Source organism: Vanacampus margaritifer, chromosome 1, assembly GCF_051991255.1.
Source record: "Vanacampus margaritifer isolate UIUO_Vmar chromosome 1, RoL_Vmar_1.0, whole genome shotgun sequence".
NCBI lineage: Eukaryota > Metazoa > Chordata > Actinopteri > Syngnathiformes > Syngnathidae > Vanacampus > Vanacampus margaritifer.
The window spans coordinates 10,227,408-10,251,599 of record NC_135432.1 but is presented as its reverse complement, the minus strand read 5'-3'; the positions used below and the strand labels follow the sequence as shown (position 1 = coordinate 10,251,599).

Sequence of the window (24,192 nt, the reverse complement as noted above, 5' to 3'; positions counted from 1 at the left end):
ATGCAAATAAAGTTTTCTAGATTTGTTCTAGATTCATAATAATAATAGTAATAATTCAACAAGTGGAATTATTATTTTTTAAACATAACTACAAATTACAATTGTACGAGCTTTTATCAGTGAAACAAACTTAAAAACAAAAAAATAAAATACCTAAAAAAAACTGTAAAAAAATGATGTAGAAAATAAATGAAGCCATTTTTTAAAATCAGCATTACAAATTTTTAAAACCCGTTTCCGGACACATGATCAGTGTGTGTGTCGGGAGGTGTGATATGTCTCAGTCAATGTGAAAGGCCTCTCACTCGTGACCAAATTCCAAATACATCTGTGTGAACGCCAACCTGAACAAAGAATAAGAAAACCAACAGATCCTTATGCCTTAATCGACGATCTTTGACTCTGAAAGGAAGTGGATGCTGAAGTGACAGGAAGTAGCTACCTTCTGCCGATATTCGATCGTCCCTTAAATTTGCAGGATAACGAGCAGCAGACGGTAAATCCCTCCAAACAGTGCATCCGCATCACAGCACATTTTAGCAAGCGATTATGCAATATATATATATATATATATATATATGTATACATTTTTTTTAACTACTGACTAATTTCGTCGTTTGTGCTCTGACGGACTATCTGCTGTGTCAATTCGCTAGGCGGCTAAACGCATTAGCAAGGCATTGTTACACGTACTACTGACTATAATGCTGTATTTACAACTGAGCCTTGTTGCAGCTACTACTACTAAACTGTGCCTTTGTTAGCATTAGGTGACTGTTTTTGTTCGATTGTAGTTTGCGGGGAAACGGTTGACCATTTTATCAGGTCAAAATTAAATTAAATGAGCCGAAAGTAATATCAGCAGCATGATGCCATTACACGTTAGTACACAGTATACGTTTTTATGTTAATACTTGAAAATAATAATAATATTAATATTTTTGCCTTGGCCAGCCACGTTTTACAAGTTTCATTGATTCATTTATTTATTGATGAACGTTTTCTTGGTGAGGAGGTTTGGTAAACCGCCTACAGGGGGCGCCTTTTTCTCTACTATTGCGTAATATGAAACTTGCAGGGGTGAAAAAGATAGTAGTCCTACCTGCTAATTTGGTATCAAGTGGGCCGGACCAGTAGATCATAGAATAAAAATAATCGAAACAATAATGTGTTGTATTTTAATAGCTTTATACTGTAGACTTGCCATGGTTATCCAAGTCGCAGGGGTGTGATAGAAGGAAATTTTATGAGCCAATCACAGTTTTACTAGTATTGTTTGCGGTATTGGAGCATTTTTACAAGTCCAAATACTAATTACAACACTATTATTAATGCGTTATCTACAAAATATAAAGAAACACGTGTGCATTGTGCAATTTGATTCTGTTATTTATCTGCTGTCTATTATTTGTATGCCTACATTATAACTGATCGTAGTAATTGCTTATAAAATGCCCAAACATTTTAAGTCGCAGGTATTTGAAAAGTATAGTATTGCGTTATAAAATGAAATCAACTTAAAGATCTAGGAATAATTTTTGCTCTACTACTACTTTTACTCTTACAGATTTGCATTTTAATTATCATAATTATTTTAATTTTTTTTTATCAATTTATTGCTAAATGTATTTAATTTTTAAAGGCACACTTTTGTCCTTCAGATTTATTTCACTATGAGTGCTGTTGTACCCAACCATCGAAGAACCAAACCTGGAGGTAATAATATGAAAAACTGAATTTTCTGGTCTAAAACTGTCATCTAACAGTTCAGTTGGGATCAAATCGAAATTGTCCATTGGTTGCAGGCATAAAGCCAGGAGCAGCAGCAGCAGCCAGCGGTGTGACTGGACCAACGTCTCAGATCCCCGGCCTCTCTCAGGATGCTGCCGAGAGCACAGTTGTCGAGAGGATCAGCGGACGACGGGTTGGCATCTTTGAGTCCGACTCGGAATATGTCAAGCTGGCAAAGCAAGGGGGGCATAAAGGTGATAATAATTCAGTGACTCCGATTTCCTACTTACTATGACGCCATGTTTTGGAAATGTGATTATTTGTGTGCCGCAGGTCTGTTGAGCCATGACGCCGATGTGGATGACCAACCCGCGACAGGCTACAATACCAACAACTGGTTTTCGGGTGACGACTCTAACAAGTAAGTGAACATAAACATCTTGGCACAGGGAAATCCATTCTTCAACTCAATTTGGGGAAGATGGATGGATGGTATTTCCCCCCCAGTATAAAAATTGTATGAGTGATGTCCTTGTATGATGCGTCCGTATGTCACTCCGCATCGGTTCGCTCAAGATAAAAAGATAAAACCTTTTTAACATTTTGTCGGCCGGCGATTTAAGCTGGTCCGGCACATTGATGACATTTCTAAGCCGCAGAATGCAAAGTGCGGCTCATCGCATGTCACGGTGGTTTTGTACTTACAGCGGCAGCAAAGCAACGTCTCCCAACAGCCAGGCGAAGGGCGGCAGGCAGCCTTTGCTTGCACCGTTTGGCACTGATAACAGTTCGTCCTGGGAAAGAGAGACTGATATAGTTACTCATGATAAAGATAAGGTGAAGACATCAAAAGAGTCACCATGTTTGGTTTTTTTATTCGCCTCCCTCCCCCTTTGCCTGCCGTTTTTTTGGTAATCTGACTTTGCTCCATCATCATGGTGTCATCACCGGCTGTGCTTCCCATTTATGTTCATTTGTTGTCAATCATTTCATCATTCGTGGTCCACCGCAGACATTTTTTTTTCTTCATTATGCACGTCAGCCAAATGATTGCATGATAAGCCCGGCTCACCTTTTCATTCCGCAGATGTCTCCCGATGGTACCGCCACTATGATGGAGGGGCTGTCTGTGAACAACAAGTACAAGAGAACGTGAGTACATCCCACAGCAGCACAGATGTAGATGAGCAAGGATGAAGGTTTCGCTCAAGTTTCACGTTATCTGTTGTCTGCATAGGTCTCAAAGTAAGCAAATGGCCCCGGTCAGCATGTCCAAGCTGCTGAGTCACGGCTACATGGAGGACAAAAAGAAGTCGACCAATGACGACGATGCCTCAAGTACGTCAGACGTCAAGACCTGATTTACTAAAATCCCAAATTCACATTCTAACAGATTGCATGTGCTGTTGATAACGGGTGTAAAAAAGTGGTCAGGGCTGCCATTAAAAAAAAAAAAAAAAGTTAAAAAAAATAATAATAAAAAAAGAGATTTTGCGCTTTAGTTTGCTCTGGTGGTTTTCACCATGAAAAATATGGGAGAGCACCACAAGTGAAAATTGAAGTTTTAAGTGATGGAATTGGAAGTGTTAGTGGTAGAGGCAAACACACATTACTGAGTTATGAGACAAAGAAATATTTTGCTTCAGTATAGGAAGCCAACAATCTTATAAAAGTCATTTTTATTTCATTTACTTTGTCCCAAGTGAATGAGAATTTGGTGTATGTGTCTATCCTGCATAATATTCATTCAAACTTGTGACAGAAAAATTATTTTAGGGATGCTGGCACCATTTTTTCCGCCATGTGCTGAAATGTTTCATCCATCCATCTTCTGACGCTTATCCGGGGTCGGGGCGCGTTGCCAGCAGCTTGAGGAGGGAAGGCCAGACTTCCCTCTCCCCAGCCACTTCAACCAGCTCCTCCGACAGGATCACAAGGCGTTCCCAGGCCAGCCGAGAGACTTAGTCTCTCCAGCGTGTCCTGGGTCGTCCCCGGGGCCTCCCGCCGGTAGGACATGCCTGGAACACCTCTCCAGGGAGGCATCCAGGAGGTAATCCGAACCAGATGCCCGAGCCACCTCAACTGGTTCCTCTCAACGTGGAGGAGTAGTGGCTCGACGCTGAGTCCATCTCTAAGGGAGAGCCCGGCTACCCTGCGGAGGAAACTCATTTCGGCCGCTTGTATCCGGGATCTTGTTCTTTCGGTCACGACCCACAGCTCGTGACCATAGGTGAGGGTAGTAACGTAGATCGACCGGTAAATCGAGAGCTTTGCCTTTCGGCTCAGCTCCTTCTTCACCACAACGGACCGATACAAAGTCCGCAGCACTGCAGATGCTGCACCGATGCGCCTGTCGATCTCCCGCTCCATCCAACAAGACCCCAGGATGCTTGAACTCCTCCACTTGGGGCAGGATCTCCTCCCCGACCCGGAGAAGGCATGCCACCCTTTTCCGATTGAGGACCCTGGCCTCGGATTTGGAGGTGCTGATCTTCATCCCAACCGCTTCACACTCGGATGCGAATCGCTCCAGTGAGAGTCTGAGATTGCGGCTTGAAGAAGCCAACAGCACCACATCACCTGCAAAAAGCAGAGATGCAATGGTGAGGCTACCAAACCGGACCCCCTCAACGCTTCGGCTACACCTAGAAATTCTGTCCATAAAATTTATGAACAGAATCGGTGACAAAGGGAAACCTTGGCGGAGTCCAACCCTCACAGGAAACAAATTAGACTTACTGCCGGCAATGCGGACCAAACTCTTGACGCCGGTCTTACAGGGACCGAACAGCCCGTATCAAGGGGATCGGTACCCCGTACTCCCGAAGCACCCCCCACAAGACTCGGTCGAACGCCTTCTGCAAATCCACAAAACACATGTAGACTGGTTGGGCGAACTCCCACGCACCCTCGAGGACCCTGCCGAGGGTGTAGAGCTGGTCCACCGTTCCACGGCCGGGACGAAAACCACACTGCTCCTCCTGGATCCGAGATTGGACTTCCCGACGGACCCTCCTCTCCAACACCCCTGAATAGAATGTTTCAGACGCAAGGAAATGCATGATATGGCATGACTCCTTCTTGTGATTGGCTCAGTCAGCCCATAGATCGTTCAGAAGCTCCAAAATTGTATTGCTAAATAAATCAAATACATCATATGTTGTGATCATTTTGGTTTCTGGCATTTCAGAAAAGTCCCCCCCCCCCCCCATCTACTCTCTTTTTCTACCCTCAGTCATCTTTACGCATGGTGTTGTCGAATGACATCGAAACCAGCTGCTAAATTAATTTACAGTATTTATTGATGTGCTCCTTCCCAGCATGCACAAAATAAACTGCGCAGCATTTTTTTCTGTTTGGCAAATGTAATCTTTTATAATCCTTTAATTATTAATAGGTCAGCTTTCACATCTGTTTTCATGAGTGATCAAGTTTGGGCCCGTTTATGCACGTGCAAACCTTTAGTCAGGCCCAGGTTCATTATGTGTGCTTTTTAGTGCAAGCCATTGCAATTTCCCAGAACTGATTTTCGTCGTCGTTGTTGTTGTTGTTTTTGCAGGTGTGACCTCAGAGCAAACTAGCACCGTCGCCACGGAGGATGTGGATGACCTTGATTAGTGTGCCGAGTCGCTTTTCTCACACGCTCTCACTCTTCTTGTTCATTCACTGACTGTTTGTGCTCATGTTTATGCAGAGGGATGAATCCTACCGTTGATTTGCTTTGGTTTGGAGAAAAACGGTTAATTGAGTAGATGTGATGATGTCGTTTTTGTTTTTGTAACGCAATTCCTCGATTTGACAGGTAACACGCAAGCCATGCGGAAAACTAAATATTTGACTTTCTTAAAACCTTTCCATCTTTAAGCATGCTTTTGAGCTGCTCGGTTTGCCGGCCTTATTGTGTGATAATCGAGTCAATTCTTGATGTGTTTGTGCTAATTTATTTGCGTTTAAGTGAAGTAAAAAAAATTAACTCCTTCACTGCCATTGACAGCTATAGACGTCAAAAATTAATTTGAACTATTTCTGTTAGTTTCACGTTTTCCACTTTTGTTAACAAGAGTATGAAAACCGAGGAAAAAGATGTATTGTACATTTAGAACAGATATAAAACGTGATTAGTCATGAGATTAATTACAATAAAAAAAAACGTCTGATGCCCCTAATTTCTTAATAATTTTTTATTTTTGGTTTAATTTAAATTTAAATTTACCTATTTATTTAAACTCAAAATTTATCAAAAAAATGTATATCTGTTCTAATTGTACAATAATTTTTTTTCTAGGTTTTCATTCTCTTGTTAACAAAAGTGGAAAAAAATGTGAAACTAATAGAAATAGTTCAAATTAATTTTTGACGTCTATAGCCGTCAATGGCAGTGAATGAGTTAATCTGTGTGTTGGAGCTGCAGGTGCGAGCTGACTGTAAAGCCGCTCTTACAAAGTGATGTTTAGATTCCAGTTCTGCAAAATATTTGTTTAATACTGTATTCCCCCTCATGTCTCATGTTCTGTATGTAAGCAGAATAAAAATGAGTCAAATTGCAGTTCTAGATGTGCCTGTGCCAAGCCTTCGATATTCATTATAATAGTCAACCACTGGTGGGACGTTCGGTGTCATATTTTGCAGACAAACAAGCTAATTAATAATACTATCGTAGACCGCTGTAAGCATGAGTTGAGTCTTTTCAACATACTAACCAAGCAGATGGACCTTGCACATGCAGTTTGTGGATTTCATGACAAACCAACACGTTTTCCCTCTTTGGGCAAGAGTGAATCTGGAAACTTGTCTAAGGCCCCGTCCACACGAAAGCCATTATTGTATCCTCACAAGTTTCTTACCGTTGAGGCCGTTCGTCCACACGATGGCGCGCTTTCGTAGCTTGAAGCCGATCACTTTTGAAACCGGGCTCCAGAGTGGAAAGATTTCAAAACGCGTCCGTCTGGACACCTTATGCAGGGTACTCCTCCAGCGATGACGTAATGGTTGCAGCTCGATGACGTATGCGCCAATTCTCGCGAACCATCAGTCTGTCAGCAACAATGGCAGATAGCCGCGTCGTAATCGTTTTGCGCAGCCCCCGTTAGCTTTCAACAAAATATTTAGCTTCTTCCCACCTTCAACAAGCGGTGTTGTACTTGAATCAGCCGCCGTTGTCACTTCTCCTGTGTTCGTCTTTTTCATGTTGTTTTGATACATGCAAAGCCGTGTTTGTTCTGTAGATTGCACTAAAGTTAGAAAGAAAAAAAAGTGTTCGTCTTCTTCGCTGATTCTTCTTCTATGCTTTCCGTTAACTCCCCGTGGCTGCGTTACAGCGCCACTCCAGACTTGGCATATACATTACAGTCGTTAAACGTCCTCAGCGTTTTCTTTTGGACAGACGCAAGTCTTGAAATGCTTCTGTTTGTACGAGATTTGTTTGAGAAACGAAGCCGGCTGTGCTTCCATCTGGACGGGGCCTAAATATAATTGGAGCATCCCAAAACATTCCTAGATTTCTCGCCTATCTCTTTCGCTGCTTTTCTTGACAATAATGCATTATGCATTCTGGTTCATATTGAATTAGTGGAATATGAATTAAGATGCAAAATCCAGCAGTTTTTATCAATATCAGAAGGCGGCCATTTTGCCACTTGCTGGCGACTGAAGATGACGTCACAGTTGCTCAGTTGTCAGGTAGCGACCAATCACAGCTCACCTGTTTTCTAAAGCTGAGCTGGGATTAGTTGTTACCTGAGCAACTGTGATGTCATGTTCACTCGACAGCACGTGGCCAAATGGCCGGCCCCCGAGATGGATGAAAAAGGATGGATTTTGCTTTATAACTCATATTTCGCAAATGTAAGATTAATCAAAATGTCATATTTAGACAAGTGAGGTCATAAATAATATTACTGTCAAGAAATGTTTAAGGTTGACTTAAACCATGAATATAAAAACTTGACAGTGATGAGAAAATCCAAATCCTACCAAGACATGTCCAGAACACAACTGTCATTTATTAAAATGTCATAAAAACCAGCCACTGTCTGATGTGATGTCGTGTTTCAGTACTACGAGCACGGCGAAGTGTTGCCACTTCCGATACTGTTCTATTTGAAGCACGGCTACTTTTATTGACTATTCATGTATATCGCCAGTTGAACTCGCAACAGGTTGGCGCTGATCAAAGCGGGAACCTTGTGCGGCTTTGTGAGCACTTTGTCCATCTGTGGGCTTTGATCAGCAAACGTCGGCCATGCGCGCATGGAGTGACTCACCTTGATGTGATGCCTCTCACACACGTTTTATTTCAATAAATGGCGCATGTGCATGTCCTGCTTTTGGCTTTTATTTCTCCGTTGTTATCGGCGCGTTGCTAAGTGAGACCAAGATCAATTATTAATTCTCAAAGCTTTTCCACACTTGACTCTTTCGCTGCCATTGACGGCTATAAACGTCAAAAATTCATTTGAACTATTTCTTTTTTTTTTCTTTTTTCTGGAGAGCTCAGTATTGTTCATTCGGTAATTTTACCGATTTGACATGTCATCATCATTGCTCTTTTATTTATTTTTTTAAATTTTTTTTTGTATGTGGGTGAGTATGTGCGTGCGTGCATTTGAACTATTTCTATTAGTTTTTGTTAACAAGAGTATGAAAACCTAGATTTTTTTTTATTGTGCATTTAAAACAGAAATAAAATGTGTGATTAATCATTAGTTAACGAGTTAAGTCATGTGATTAATTAGTTACAAAAAAAATGTAATTGCCTGTCACCTATTTTTTTTAAATGAATTTATGGCAGTGAATGAGTTAATGTGACCTATAACCTTTGCAGCTCGATTAGAAAAAAAAAAATACATTAAATTATGGCTTTGTGAAGAATTATCTTATATCACAATCAAACTCAATTTACACCGATCACCATTTATTATGCCTCTAATTAGACACATACATTTTTGTTATTCTATTAGAAGCACCCTGAGGGTTTTGTACTCGCACTGTTTATTTGGAACTGTTCATAATTCCATCTACCTTGACCAAAGGCCCCAGTTCCAGCTGAAGAAAACCCCTAAACTAAAGCATGATGCTTCCGCCATGCATGGTATGATCGTTTGACGATGAGGAATGCTGTGTGTTTGCGTCAAACATATTGTACCTTTTTGGGAATCATGGCCAGAAAGTTTATCTTTGTTTTTGAAATTGTCCAAATTTTATGATCCTATATTTTCATCCCTTACCAGCACAGAGCTACAGGAACCCTTAAACCAGGATATGTTCTACCACAATATTTTCCAACATGTAGCAGCGTGTTGAACATTCATAACTCACCATTTATGCTGTTAGTTTTGAGATAGCTAACATTTGTTCTATAGAAAAGTTATAGCTATGAAACATTTAAGGTGTTCAGAGGCATCAGCACTGTCATCTGACTGTTTAAATTGGAATGACAGAAGCTATAGCTGTTGTTTCATGTGTTCATGTTATAAAAGCAAACTGACTGGATGCCATTTAACGTTGTAACTCATATGAGAGAGATCAAAGAGTCTTCATGCTAAGCATTGCATTTCATATCAAATCTAATTAAGGTCCATTTTTTTCATTTTAAAAACGCACTAGAGGTACACTCCAGAAAAAAATGCATAGCCTACTGTAAATGTGATCAACTGTATCAAAGTGAGTTGTTTACTTATAGGCTACTATAGTTTTTTTTTTTTTTTTGCATTTACAGTATAACCTATAAATCAAACACATTCCCCTTTTGCAGTGGCCGAGTTGTCGTTTTAGTCACAAACTAAAATGATTAAAGTGTTATGCTGTCTTTCATAAATATGCAGGAATGAAATTGCATTATAGCCTACAAAATACATTTAATAGCAACGCTCAGCTAGCACAACCTTTAATCCTAGTTTTACTCATGTTATGACTTGTATTATTATTAGTGCTGTCAAAGTTAAAGCGTTAATTGATTAATTCATCACAAAAAGTTATCGCATTAATCATGAATTAAAGCAGATTAATCGCACTATTAATTTTGACCATAGATTAGCCTTTGGCGTGAATGGCTACATTTAAGGTAGCGCAGGTTGTGTTTGAGCAATAAACGTAATTTCATCCTTTAAAGTAAAGCATTTAATAAATGTTTGCGTATCACATTTTGAATATTTGTTTTCAAATGTCAAAATATCGGGGTCATTTTTTCCCCATTTTAAATTATGCAAGTAATTAACTGATTAGAAAAAGAGGAGGATGAGCGTGTGCAGTGGATCAAAAGATGTTGAAGACATCCCCATAACATTAAATGTCAAAAGAATGAACACATAACCGGTGCTCTTCAAATTTGGCGGGGGGGGGTGGGGATGTAGATAAAAAAGCGATTTGTTATTAAGCGATTAATCGTGATTACTCAAAATTTTAAGATGTGATTAATCTGATTTAAAAAAAAAAATAGTTTATTATTATTATTATTATTATTATTATTCGCACACAACGCTCTATATTATTATAATTTCTCGATGACTTAACAGCGCGTGCACGTGTCCGCCGCGGGCGCGAATCGGCGCTCGATCGACCCTCGGATCAAAAAACAATCCATCGCCGCATGGTGACGTCACGCCGTTGATCGGTAACACTGGCTCGGCGGTTGGTGGGCGGGCGGCAGATTTCCGCGCGGACGCCACCAGAGGTTGAAGTGCATATATTATTATTCATTATTAAAAACCCGTGCACGCGCAGAGTCACGCTCTGTCTCGAAGCATCCAACATACAATAAGGCACAATTGCGGCGTGCGTACGTGTGGATACTTATTTTTGCCGTCTTGGAAATGTTGCCGCCGTCGCGGCTGTGGAGGATGAGAAGGAGGATGGATGCCTAACTGGACGGAGCGTGCCAGGTGTGGCCTGCTTCCAACAGCAACATCTGGCCGGTGAGTCGCACCGACAGCCGCTTTGCCAGGCAGGCAGACTGTTCGGCTCGAGCGAACGAGCGGAGGGAGGAGGCAGGGAGGCTCCGTTTCATTGCAGCTGCCTTCCTCGCGTCGGGTCCGGCGAGTCGCTGCCGACCTCGTCCTTGCCTTTGCTGGAGGACGGTTCAAGAAACAAAATGCCCTCTGTGCGGTGTGCTTGCACTACTGCACATGCAGTCATTGCATAGGTTAAGTATGTCATGCTTGCCATTTAGTCATATTGATTTAGCCTGCAGCTTCTGGGGAGAAAAAAAACCGAGACCACTGCTAGGTTAAACAATTAAATGAAAGAGCAATAAGAGGACTTCACAATGCTGTCGTTTGTAAAAAATAAAAATAAAAATTACAAAAAAAAGACAAACACTTCTGTTTCTTTGCATCTCAATGAAGATTTGTTTGCATAAACTGATCATTTTGCAGTGGTTTCTTAAGATGTCCCCCCCCAGAGCTTAATGTCATTGACAATCTAAACCTGCACGGGTGCAAAGGATTAGGAATTTGGACGTTGCATGAGGTTCAGTCAGTCACCACATTTTTTCCCCCTGAAACTGCTCCAAATGAATCCCCGCAGGATTATGACAGTTGCTAAATCACAAAATGGTCCCTATATCCCCGTGTACAGTAAATACAAATACCACAGAGTCCACACATTCTTTCTGGGGTGTGCCCAAAAAAATAGATTCTCATTTAGTACGATTCAGAATCGATTTTAAATGTCCCAAAATCGATTTTATTTAAATTATTTTATACGGTCTTGCCTTTGTCTGTGTGTGCCTTTATTTGGAGCGCTGTTCATGTTGTACCCGATTTGGCCACTTAGGGGCAGTGTGGTTCCACGCGGTCTAATACACTGTTTGGTTGTAGCCACATTAGAGAGTAGAAGGAAAAAGTCACGATCAAGTTATTCCAATAAAAGTTTTTTTTTTTTTTTTTGCAGTGTGGAGCCGTTCTTTTGAGTGATAAAAGTGTCGCGAGTAGCGCGCTAATTAGCATTAGCGAGTCAGACTGGAGTAGATCATTACAATTCCTTGCACATCTATAGATTGAAGCAAAAATCATTGTCAATCAAATCATTTTGAATCAAAAATCGTTCTTAATCGAAAATCAATCGGAATCGAATCGAATGGTGAGACATTCAAAGATTCCCACCCCTAATTCTTTCTGTCTCACAGACGCCACCTCAGCAGAAGCCCAACTCTGGACTCGTTTGCGACAAGTTAGCGGAGATGGAGGAAGTTGACTCACAGGGGGAGGGGCCAATGGCGGTCAGAGATGGAGCAAGCGGCCGCGGCAAAGCGTCGGACACCGGAGGCACCTCCAACACCAACACAACCACCAACTTGCTGGCTTCTGTCAAAGAACAGGTGGGATGCCGTGTATTTGACTCCCTGGCTGTGTTTGTGTGCACGTCCGCACGACCTGCCTGCTGCCTTATTGTCTTCATCTCGCGGAAGAAGTTGCACCTCTTTGGGGACCCAATTCAAATTTACAGAGCAAATTCTACGTATGTTTTCAAGTTTAGATTTGAATTTCATTTTGATCAAACGTTGCCTACTGAAAGGAAGTTCGTTTTTGGAGGGTTTACTAAATATTGTCATCATGGGACTGATATTGTTATTGAGGCTATTGTTCTCTCATCCCTCCGTCGGTCAATCAACGCCTCTCACCTGACTTCTTTCTCTCTTCTGTTGGAGGTTTCTTCCTTAACTCATTCACTGCCATTGACGGCTATAGACGTCAAAAATTCATTTGAACTATTTCTATAAGTTTAACTTTTTTTTCCTCCACTTTTGTGAACAAGAGTATGAAAACCTAGAAAATTTTCTTTATTGTACATTTAAAACAGATATAAAATTTGTCATTAATCGGGAGTTAAAGTGAAAAGTCATGCGATTAATTATCGCCTAATTTTTAATAATCTTTAGTTTAAAAAAAGAAGAGAAAATATTAAAAATAACAAAACAATTAAAATTATAAAAATGAAAAATAAATTATAAAAAATATATATTAAAATGTTTTTATTTAAAGAAAAGATTATTTAAAAAATCAACAAATTATTAAAATTATTTTTTTAAAGAAAAGATTATTCAAAATTAGGGGCGTCAGGCGATTACATTTTTTTATCAGAATTAATCACATGACTTTACTAGTTAACTCACGATTAATCAGAAATTTTATCTGCTCTAAATGTACAATCTTTTTTTTTGTAGGTTTCCATAAAAATAAAAATTAACTAATAGAAATAGTTCGAATGAATTTTTGACGTTCATAGCCGTCAATGGCAGTGAATGAGTTAAGTTCCTTTCCTCTGTTGCCAAGTGTTTTGCTCATGTAGGGTTCAGTTGGTTTTCTTTAATATATGAGGAGTTTAGTTCTTGGCTTGCTCTGTGCGTAAAGTGCCTTGAGATAACATCTGTTATGAATTAACCAACGACTTGACTTGATTTAAAGGATGAACAAAATCTAGGTGTGATGTTGAGTCGAAACTCTTTCTGCCTGGCATGACATTTTTAAATGATTTCATGTACAAGTTCACAAACGTTGCGTCTATTTAGAGCATTAGGTTTCAAACTGCAGGTTTTGGAGGTTTCCCTCTTCCAACACAAGCTGATTCCAATCAGCAGGATCGTTATCAGGCTTATGCACAGCTGATCATATATCAGCTGTGTTGGGGAATGGAAACATCCAAAACCTGCTGGACTAGGACCCTCCAGGACCGGAGTTTGTCACCTATGATTTAGAGGTAGAAGCGGCCAGCCAGGTCGGGGAGGTTAATCAATTCCATAATGTGGCCATCGTTCTCTCACAAGTCAATATCGCACTCCGCTCTTATCTACTAAGGCCCGTAATCCTTCTTTTGAAGAAAATAAAAAGCATTGTTATCAGATGGCCAGCATCAGCAAGCAGATGTAGACCAGATCTTAAAAATAAGATGCACGATGCTTCAAAAACACAACATGCGCACTCAGCAAAATCTCTTGAGGGGGGGTCAATGAACCAGGGTCATGTCAGCGCACAGATCCTTGACCTTGCTTGAACTGAGCCGGACGATTGGGTCTGACGTTGAAATGCAAATGACAGTTTCTTGCTGACTCGAGGTCACATGACCTCGTCAGTCGTTTCAAGTTTCAAACGAGTTCCAACTTAATGTGGTTAAAAATCAAGCAAGTCAAAATGCGTCTCCACTCAATTTCAAGCAAGTCTATAGTCAATTCATTACTTGAGGTGTGTTATGTCATTTGGGAGCCCAATATAAACACATCCTCTTCAAACATTGACAAAAAAAAAAGTCCACCTTAAGACAAAGTCTTCAATGATTACGCCCTTAAAATCCTTCTCGTCCTACTGAATCAAGTCTGCACATTTGAGTTTAATCAGGATAGATGACGAATATTTATATTGGGCTTGATTGGAAAATCTGTTCAAAATATACAACGGCGTATTAGGGCCGTGTATAAATATATTTTTTTAGAGGGCGGGGGCAATATTCAGAGAAAAAACTCACAAATTTGCCACTTTATGAAATCGCAAATTTACGTTTGTTTTTTTTCAGAAACTTACGAGAAATACACGTAGCGTAGCTATAGTCTAATCATGTGAGGATTCGATGATGGTTAATAAAGGGACACTGTTTATAAAATGAAAAGGCAGGATGGAGACGGATTCATTCTTAAATTCTCAGCCGGAGCGACATCACTTCCTGATCCCCTATCAGCTGATTAACACTATCCAATCAGACGTTAGCATACCAAAGGTAAATGCAAGTAAATGACGGAGAGCAGCAAATTCGACACATCAATTTAGATACTTGTACAAAAAAATACCAAAATGAATGAATGTGTAAATAATAATTCTGGAAACATAAATGTACAAGTAAATATTGATTTGAACAAATTAACTTAAATGCTTGATCGTCCGGTTGTGGACCTTCGCAAAGTGAGGCGTCTTTGTCGCTGGCCAGTGGCCGTACGCAACGTTTCAAAGAGCCAATGCTTAACATGATGTGGTTAATCTATGATAAAGCAATTACTAGCTCCTTGTTTGGATACCCGACCAAAAAGTATTGGTACAAACCGAGTAGTACGCTACGTGTAGTTGTTGCTTTTTTTCACACAAATCTGCCACTACATAAAGTGGCAAATTTGCCACTTTATAAACTTGCAAATATGTGAGAAAAAAAACTCGTAAATTTGCGGCATATTGTGGCCAGGTAATAATATATTCAGAGAAAAAAACTTGCATGGGTAGTCGGTGATGTCTGGTCGGTGCTGGATTTCACTTTTCTTTCTTTTCTTTGATCCTTCCTCGGGTCTCCTGACAACTTCACGACTCTAGCTGGACTCTGAAGTATTAGGTTTAGGTGAACGGTATGGGATTTTTAATAGGTTTTAGGTGAATTAATGAGCACATGCTCGCACGCACATATGCACACACACACTCACACACCCGCACACGCACTTTCTCACGCTCATACAAAAAAAATAGAGAGAGTAATGATGATGACATGTCGAATCGGCAAGATTAGCAAATGAACAATACTGAGCACTCTCAGGAGAAAAAAAAAATCACAAATTTGCTACTTTATAAAGTCGCAAATTTGCGAGAAAAAAAACTTGCAAATTTGTGAGTATTTATTTATTTTTTCTTCTGAGAGAGCTCAGTATTGTTCATTCGGTAATCTTACCGATTCGATATGTCATCATCATTGCTCTCTCTCTCTTTTTTTTGTATGTGCGTGAGTATGTGCGTATGCGGGTGTGTGTGTGCATATGTGCGTGCGTGTGAGTGTGTGCTCATTAATTCACCTAAAACCTACGAAAAATCCCATACCGTTCACCTAAATCGAAATCTTCAGTATCCCGCTAGAGTCATGAAGTTGTCAGGAGACCAGAGGAAGGATCAAAGAAAAGAAAGAAAAGAGAAATCCAACGCTGTCCAGACATCACCTACTACCCATGCGAGTTTTCTTCTCGGAATATTGCCCCCGCCCTCTAAAAAAATATAGATTTATACGTGGCCCTAATGCGCATGATAGTCAAACGCATTTAGAAGAAAATAATAGGCAGTCTGCTGGTAATTAAATGTGTACTGTAACTTACCTGGCCAACAGGGAATTAAAAAGAAAATGGTCAACATTCTCCATGCATGACGTAAAAACATCGTGTCACGTCCCCAACCTCCGCATGGCGCATCCACTTACTGACTTTCTCCAAATGCCTTTTGACTACGTTTACAGAGGCGTACCTGCTGCTTTCCATTAAAAGGTGGGCGCTTGGAAATCCAGAGTGTTTGAGTACATCAGTGGGTCACGTTTGTGGGCGGGCAGAGAGGCGGGATAGCGAGCAAAAAGTAGGATGTGTTGCATTCTTCTCCATCAAGGTCAACGTGGGCGATGCAGCGGCTTTTCCTCTTGTGATTTCTCCCCTTTATTGGATGTTTATGACGAGCACCAGCACACAAACAATGCAAATGGCGCGCGTGTCCAGGCTTAACCCTGGAGAACCCACGGGGTCAAATTTGGCCCCTATAAATTCTGCTACTCAAATAACAAAGACCTTTTTTTTTCTTTTCTTTTTTTTTACAAATTTAACTTCAAAAGTCCAGAGTGCCACTTCTGACCCCTGCATGGGGCCATCTAGTGGATGAATATTGCACTTACATGAGCCAGAGTGGTGGTGACAAGATGGCTGGCAACATGCTGTTTTGTTGAGCTGGAAATCCATCCAAACAAAACCATCTTCTCAGCAAACCATCAGATGGTAAAATTTTGCTTCATATCATGTTGCAGAATGCCTAGGAGTATGTTTTATATATATATTTTGATAAATTAGCAACTCTGAGCTAGTTTAAAAAAAGGGTTAAAATTGAAAAAACATATATTTTGGTGTTCAGTGAACTTATAGCAGTCATTTAATGTTTAATTCATAATTTTCCAAAGAAGAAAAGGGTTCTTGGGTTCTCCAGGCTTAAAGAAAAAAAAATGTACACAAAATAGATTTCTCCGACAAAAAAAAATCACGTTACATGTCAAACGTCGTTTAAGTGCTAGCTAGTGTTGGTTTAACTTTTACGCTATCAAAACTATTCCCACAGCTTTGCTAACATTGTGAAGTGACAAACAAAAAAGCATGACAATTCTACTTGTACTCAAACTAACTCTTCCAAGCCCGCATTGATGCACTTTATTTGTGCATTTGGGAACAAAAAAGCGCTTCTCCAAAATGTTGGAATGATAGAATTGTCCAAAAATGTAAGTGGTAAAATAAAGAATTAAGACTCAGTGGGAACAAAGACTGTGATTAAACAATGAGTCAATATGTGTCTCTATTCTTTTGTGCTTAAAGTCTCCTTTTTATACAACAGACAAAAACCAACAAATTGAATTTCTTTGAATTGAGTTGCGCTTGTCCGTAGGTGTCCGCCCCCCCCCCCCCCCCCCCCACATATGACCAACCATTGAATTATAAAATACTCAAATGATCTGATTTTATTAGCAAATAAGTAAATTTTCATGAAAAGTGTGTGTGTGTGTGTGTGTGTGGGGGGGTGATGCAGGCCACCAATTTGCCATCAGTTGCCACTTAAGCCAATTTGAGATGAAGATTACAACTACCGCACGCCATCCAACATGGTCAAGGTTGCCTTTATCTCATGACCAGCTGACCCAAACACAACAGTGCTTTTATCCTAAGATGGAAACCGGATTTAAGTCTCTTTTTTTGTACTTTTGAATCCAGAAACATCAAGTGGTTACATCATTATCATGTTAACCTCCAGAATTTTATTTTTTATTATTTTTTTGCACAGAAGCGCATGATCACCCGTATCTCAAACTGCACAATGGTTTTATTTGCTTTATTTAATTCTAAGTGCTAGATCTATTTAATACAAATTTCAAAGTGAATTGAAAATTAACAGTATGGAAGGGCAAGAAAAAAAGGCAGCAAGTGTGTCTTAAAAGAGATGCTTACAATGCAGGGGGGACGGCGTCACAGCTGTGGATGTGTGCCCACAGGAGCTGCAGTTTGAGCGGCTGACGCGGGAGTTGGAGGAAGAGCGTCAGATTGTGGCCAGCCAGCTGGAGAGGTGCATGCTGGGAGCCGAGTCGCCAGTGGCAGACAGCAGCAGGTAAGTACTTTGTTCTTTTTGGCCAAGTCTAACAAGTCCAGTGGAACCTCTGAGGTTAAACGATTATACGATGCCTTTGACCTTGGAGGTTTTTGGTGTATCAGAGCTTAAAATCTTATATTTTTGGTTATTTTTGGTTAACGGACTTAACTTTTTGTCTTCTTGCTCAAGCTCATCCGAGAAGTCGTTCGCTTGGAGATCTGCAGGTATGAAATCTCTCTTTTTGTGTTAAATATTTTTCATAGAAGATCTGTATCTGTCACATAACTATTTTACAGTTGAGACACAATCAAAACTGGAAATCACAAAACTTCCTGCAGCACATCTAGTTTTTACCATCACACCAAAAAAACAACTCTAAAATATAACAAACTTAACCCTGGAGAACCCAAGAACCCTTTTCTTCTTTGGAAAATTATGAATTATACATTAAATGACTGCTATAAGTTCACTGAACACCAAAATATATGTTTTTTCAATGTTTTTTTTCAATTTATTCCCTAATTTAGGATTAGGGCGAAATTTGACCCTTTGGGATTTAGGGGTATCATTTCGAAAAATCAGAATAACAAAAACTGTCAGTAAACTATTTAGAATTTAAGAAAATAATCAATCAAATACACAGCTACATTGAACAATATAATTTTTTTGTTTTATTTGTTGCATTTTAGCCATCTTGTCACCACCACTCTGGCTCATGTAAGTGCAATATTCATCCACTAGATGGCCCCATGCAGGGGTCAGAAGTGGCACTCTGGACTTTTGAAGTTAAATTTGTAAAAAAAAAAAAAAGGTCTTTGTTATTTGAGTAGCAGAATTTATAGGGGCCAAATTTGACCCAGTGGGTTCTCCAGGGTTAAATTCATGTTTATGTAAAAAAAAAAAAAAAGAAGTCTTTTTGACCTCAAACTGTTGCATGCTTTTGCAGGAGGAGACTCGCAGGGCATAGCGGCATCGGCATGTCAAGGTCGCCGAATGGAGGCAGAGGAGGGACTGTACCCGCCCGAAGCGGACCGCGCATCCCTGCATGACAGTGAGGGTCCGTCGTTTGTGCGCACATGGTCACGCTAGCGGGGAAATCGGAACCCTGACGTCTAGAATCACAAATGCAACAGATTCCTGCTGGTGCGATATGTCATCACCAGACAGGTGAAAGAGACCTCGGCAGATCTGGATGCATTGCGGGTGGATGAGCAACATGAAATATCCGCCATGACACCAATTTGATTGCGTGCTCAATAGCAGGTTTGAGGCAGCATGCAGAGTTTTAGAGGAATTTAGAAGGGATGAACGCATAACCTTATGTTATTGTGCATGGAAGCAAAGAATAAGGGCCTCTTTGGATTCGGGTTTTTGCTTTCTTTCCTTTCACACCATAAGTGGAATGCTTAGGAAAGATGCTTCGTTGCGACCTTTAACCCACCTTAAACAACGGTTACATCGGATAAAAAAAAAAAATGTTTATGACAGCAATATTTAAATCAGCAAGCCTCCAAACTATTTTCACGCTCAAGCAAGGTTATAATAAGTAACTGAAATAAAATAAAATAAAACATTTTGGTTAACAAATAAAATTAAAACGAAATTGCTTTTTTTTTCTTATTTTACTGAGACTGCATATTACATTTACAAAACTAAATAAAACTAACTTTAATTATAGTGAAAATGTTTAGCCTTTGGTAATCAATTTAATACATGAACCTTTGGGGTTGATTTTAAAATTGATTTTAAGTATATTTACTGTATTTCTATATTAACTCATTCACTGCCATTGACGACTATAGATGTCAAAAAATAATTTGAACTATTTCAATTAGTTTAACATTTTTTTCCACTTTTGTTAACAAGAGTATAAAAACCTAGATTTTTTTTTAGAAATACAGATATAAAATGTGTGATTAATCGTGAGTTAACTATTGAAGTCATGCGATTAATTACAATTAAAAATAAAAATATTATTAAAAATTTGGCGATTAAAATTTTTAATCGTTATTAATCGCATGACTTTGCTATCTAACTCACAATTAATCACAAATTTTATATCTGTTCTAAATGAACAATAACAAAAATCTAGGTTTTCATACTTTTGTAAAAAGTAGAAAAAATGTTAAACTAATAGAAATAGTTCAAATTAATTTTTGACGTCTATAGCCGTCAATGGCATTAATTGAGTTAACCGTAATAAGGGCGTTTGAAAGTGTGTCACACGGAAGTGACGTCATCTAGCAGCAGCCAATAGAAAAGCACCTTCTGATGTCGTCACCCCTAGGCAAGAATTTTGCATGCTTGACTTTTGGCTCCAATTGCAGGGCTCGCTGCTTAGTCAAAATGCAACGCTAGATAAGAAATACATTACTTTTTCATTTTACAATGGTGTTTATTAAATATTGCACACAAGTGATACACATTTTTTTATACAAAAACTAATACTGAAACTATTTTTTTAAAATAACTAAACTAATAAAAACTAACAGAACTGCACTGAAAATAAATTAAAACTAACTAAAAAATTTTTTTTTTTAAAACTCTTAACGAAATAAAAACTAACTACAATAAAAATTCCAAAGCTATAATAAATTATCCTGCACTCAAGACTCACCGATGCACGAAAAGTGGTGTCAAATTAATTCTAAAACAGTGCCGTCTTTACCTGTTTGGAATAAAAAGCACCTTTTCATCCCGCCTTGACTCGATGACATTTTCCACAAAGATTAAGGAAAGATGGTTTAAAGGTCAGGAGATTCGACTTTTTGAGTTGACAACCGAATGGAATGGAATCAACCAAAGTCGTTTTTGCTCCTTGGTTAGAATGGATGCAGGCTATACAGCAGAGATTTGTGACAGATTAGCAGATGCGCGATATGTCACCAGGCAGGTAATTGGATTCTGGAAAGCACAAGAGATTGGGCTGAAACAAAACAAACATCTGCTGAAATCTTCAGTGTGCTACATTGCCTTGCGTGGTGAAGAAAGATGGCCTTTGGAAAAGATTGACATGCGGTAGCTTGAGACTTTTGAGTTGTGGGTTTCGAGTAACGGAGAAAGATGGTCGACTTACTTGCCAAGCTGAAGAATATATTATAGATATTACACTTCCAGATAACCATAGAAGGAGAGCTTGTAAGAGAGCGGTCAGGCACAAGGAAACCGAACTGGATCGATAACATCTGGATGTGAACGGATGGAATGAATTTGGCAAGCGAAAAGCGGCGGTTCTTTGAGTACGACGGCAAAACGGCAGCAACAGCGATGTCTCGTGTTTGAAGACCTCCGGTTGTACATTTTGCGCCAGCCTTTGAACAGCCTACAAAAAAGCCATTAAACAGATTTTTCACATCTTTCATCAGATTTCAGCATCATGGGACCTTCATAAGTTGATAAGTAATCACACAACATCTGAGTGAAGCTTTGATAGCACACTTGCTCTCATTTTACTCTTTCCTCAGTCTGAAAATAAAAAACATCCCCCGCAAGCTTATACTCCTCCTTTTGCTCCAGTGGAAAGTAGGCCAGCCATGAAGCTGTTTGCACAGTGCACGCTGTTACCGTAGAAGCATCGAGGCTTAATGTAAATATCCATATTGCGCTTCCGCATTCACAACTCCTTTCGACAAGTTTCAAGCCAAGTGAGCTGAAACGCTAACGATGACTAAAACACGCTGACTGATGCCGTCTGAGCGGTGTTTCCTCGTCTCGTCGCAGGCTCGGGGGCCCACTCGGCTCACATGACCTCCTATTCGGACAGCGGCTATCAGGACAGCAGCGTCAGTTACTACAGCAACCAGAACGTCGTGCGTTCCGAGCCCCGCGCTTCCGTTTCGAGAAGCCCGAGAGCTGAAGGTCAAGCGTCTGGGCAGGTAGGTTCGGTCTGACTGCTATTAAGGCCTTTTCTGCCTTTTTATTTTCTTTGTGTCCATGTTTGACCTTAAAAACATACGTGCAGTGCTGTTTTGAGACCAAGCTCGTATCTTTTGTATCTCAAATAATATTTCTCCATTGAAATGAATGGAGATGTAATTAATCGGTTCCACCAAAAACACCCCCATTTGTTTTTTTAAACATGTTTTTTTTTCATAAGAAAAATTGCATTCTTCAGTATTGTGCTGTATAAAAACGCACAGGATTACGATTTGCTCTCCACATAACCTCCAAACATGCAGAATAGGATTGTACCTAATATTGCTCCTCCTTTGTAGCTTGTTCTTCTTCTGTGGTGTCTATTGGCAAAACAGTTTACAGTGCATTGCCACCACAAGCATGTATTGTCTTTCCACTACAAGGAAACAAATATGAATTGATGGTGGTCACATTTTTGCTAGCATCTCAAGACAAATAATTACCAAGATACGGCTTGTATCTCAAAAAACTCCTGTGCGCTGTAGTAAACATTTTTTTTGTTGCTTCTTGTACGGCATAAAGTTATTACGTAACATCAGTTCTTATTATTAGTATAAAATGTTAATTAATGTCTTTATTTAACACTTCAAATTTCAATTGCTCAGGTTGGAAAACATACTTTTCCATTTCCCCCCCCCGTAGCCTATAATACAGCCAGCAGAGAGAGCTTCCACTTATTAAATTAAAATAGAATTCATTTCACAGGCAGATTGTTTCCCCACTTCTTAAAGTTAAAATTGAATCATTCATTATATCTCTTGTCGTGCAGTAAGCCTCTAAATGCCTCTTTTGGAAAGGAAGAATATTACATGAAAGTGTTCCCTTGTCCAAAATTGTTAAGAGATGTTATCTGGTGGAAGACATAAAAAATTGTGTTGAAGTGTTGAATCTAGAAAGATAACCACGTCATGGAAATTACATTAGTCAATCCAAACAAGGTTTCATGGGTTTCAATTGGCCTAAAGCGACCCTGGGACAATTTGATGTAAACAATATGTATTTAATGAGCTGAAGTTGGAAATTACGAAAACAGACACAAATCCCTGCTCCTGTTTCATAAACACAAGTGAAGGTTTATTTTTTTTAATTTTAAAGGGAGCAAAGTGGACAAAAATGACCAGAATAAAGGCAAATAGTGCAAATGTAGTTTGAAAATCAGAGTCCTATTTTCTTTTTTTTTCTCTCAGCCATCTGGCCGAATGCTGCGAAGGATGGCGTCCCTCCCTTCTCGGAGCCAGTCTCCCGGCTGCCCCGCTGCCGGCACCGTCTCCCCCTCTCGCATATCATTACGAACATCCCAGGGCAGCACCTATGACTCACCCATCCTCTCCGAGCCCAAACCGCTGGCGACGGTCTTCCCCGGAACCGGCATGCCCCCCTCCTGCCCGTCGCTCTCCTCCCCGGGCGACGGCGCCCCGGCCCTTGGTGGCAGAGGAGTGGGCCGTCTGGGCTCCACTCTCTCCCTCATTGAGGGGAGGGGTTTGCTGGGGTCACCCCTGCGCTCTGGGATGACGGCAGTACCCCAGCATTACGGCTCCACGCTGCCCAGACAGAACCAGTCACTGGCCTACGGAGCTGACCCGTATGGCCTGTACCAGAGGAGTGCCCTGCCCCGCCCTGACAGCCTCATAGGTCAGTCACATTTAAAAATCTTAAAACTTAAACCGAGACACATTAAATCAGTGGTTCTTAAAGGGGAAGTCAACCTTAAGCATTTTTTGACAACAATATGTTATATGTGACCTCACTAGCCTAAACATGACATAATGATCCATATTACATTTGTGGAATATGAGTTATGAAGCAAAATCCAGACATTTTTATTCATCTCCGGCGGAGGCCATTTTGCCACCCGCTGTCGACTGAAGATGACATCACAGTTGCTCAGGGCTCATGCAATGACCAATCACAGCTCACCTGTTTCATGAAACTGAGCTTTAAGCAAGTGTGAAAATGGTATTCTGATATTGATCAAAACTGCTGGATTTTGCAGTTTAACTCAATATTAACCAAAATACTGTATAGAGCATATTATTCTCAAGATTTCGTTTTGGATTGACATCACCTTTAAAGGGATACTTGACTTAAATTTTCAGCAGTAAGAAGATAATATTTTCTGTATAATAAATGTGCTAACCTCATTATTTTTCATGAACAACTAATACCTTTAAAAACTAATTTTGCCACTTGCTGTTGACTGAAGATGACACCCTGACCACACCCAGAAAACAGGTGAGCCTTGATTGGTCATTACCTATTACCTGAGCACATGTGATGTCATCTTCAGTCGACAGCAAAACATTTTTTTTTTTTAATGTATTAATTGTATATGAAAAATAATAAAGTTATCAAAATATTATGTTTTTACTGCAGAAAGGGGCTCAATGAGTCAAGTATCCCTTTAATCCAGCGGTTGTTGTGTCTATTGTTCTCTCGTGGCTCAACTCTCTATCAACCACTTTCTCTCCCTCTCACCCGAAGGGCC

General features: G+C 40.0%; 2 protein-coding genes across 3 annotated transcripts in view; both read left to right on the top strand.

Moving 5' to 3' along the window:
• Positions 1–339: 339 nt before the first annotated feature.
• c1h7orf57 (chromosome 1 C7orf57 homolog) lies at positions 340–8,054 on the top strand. The gene is made up of 8 exons (XM_077570751.1): positions 340–496; positions 1,662–1,716; positions 1,806–1,985; positions 2,065–2,152; positions 2,439–2,568; positions 2,819–2,883; positions 2,969–3,069; positions 5,291–8,054. The coding sequence occupies exons 2-8, from the start codon at positions 1,674–1,676 to the stop codon at positions 5,347–5,349; spliced, it is 666 nt and encodes a 221-aa protein (XP_077426877.1). The 5' UTR covers positions 340–496; positions 1,662–1,673; the 3' UTR covers positions 5,350–8,054.
• A 2,207-nt stretch (positions 8,055–10,261) lies between these two features.
• The window catches only part of LOC144055072 (plakophilin-4-like), a 37,935-nt gene continuing 24,004 nt past the window's right edge, over positions 10,262–24,192 (top strand). The window contains exons 1-7 of one of the 2 annotated variants that reach the window (XM_077570728.1): positions 10,262–10,643; positions 11,855–12,046; positions 17,698–17,810; positions 17,982–18,016; positions 18,739–18,849; positions 21,513–21,667; positions 22,895–23,339. In XM_077570728.1, the coding sequence (XP_077426854.1) occupies positions 11,909–12,046; positions 17,698–17,810; positions 17,982–18,016; positions 18,739–18,849; positions 21,513–21,667; positions 22,895–23,339 (997 nt within the window). In that variant the 5' untranslated portion in view covers positions 10,262–10,643; positions 11,855–11,908. The remainder of the gene's footprint in view (positions 10,644–11,854; positions 12,047–17,697; positions 17,811–17,981; positions 18,017–18,738; positions 18,850–21,512; positions 21,668–22,894; positions 23,340–24,192) is intronic. The other variant, XM_077570739.1, reaches the window with a different exon arrangement.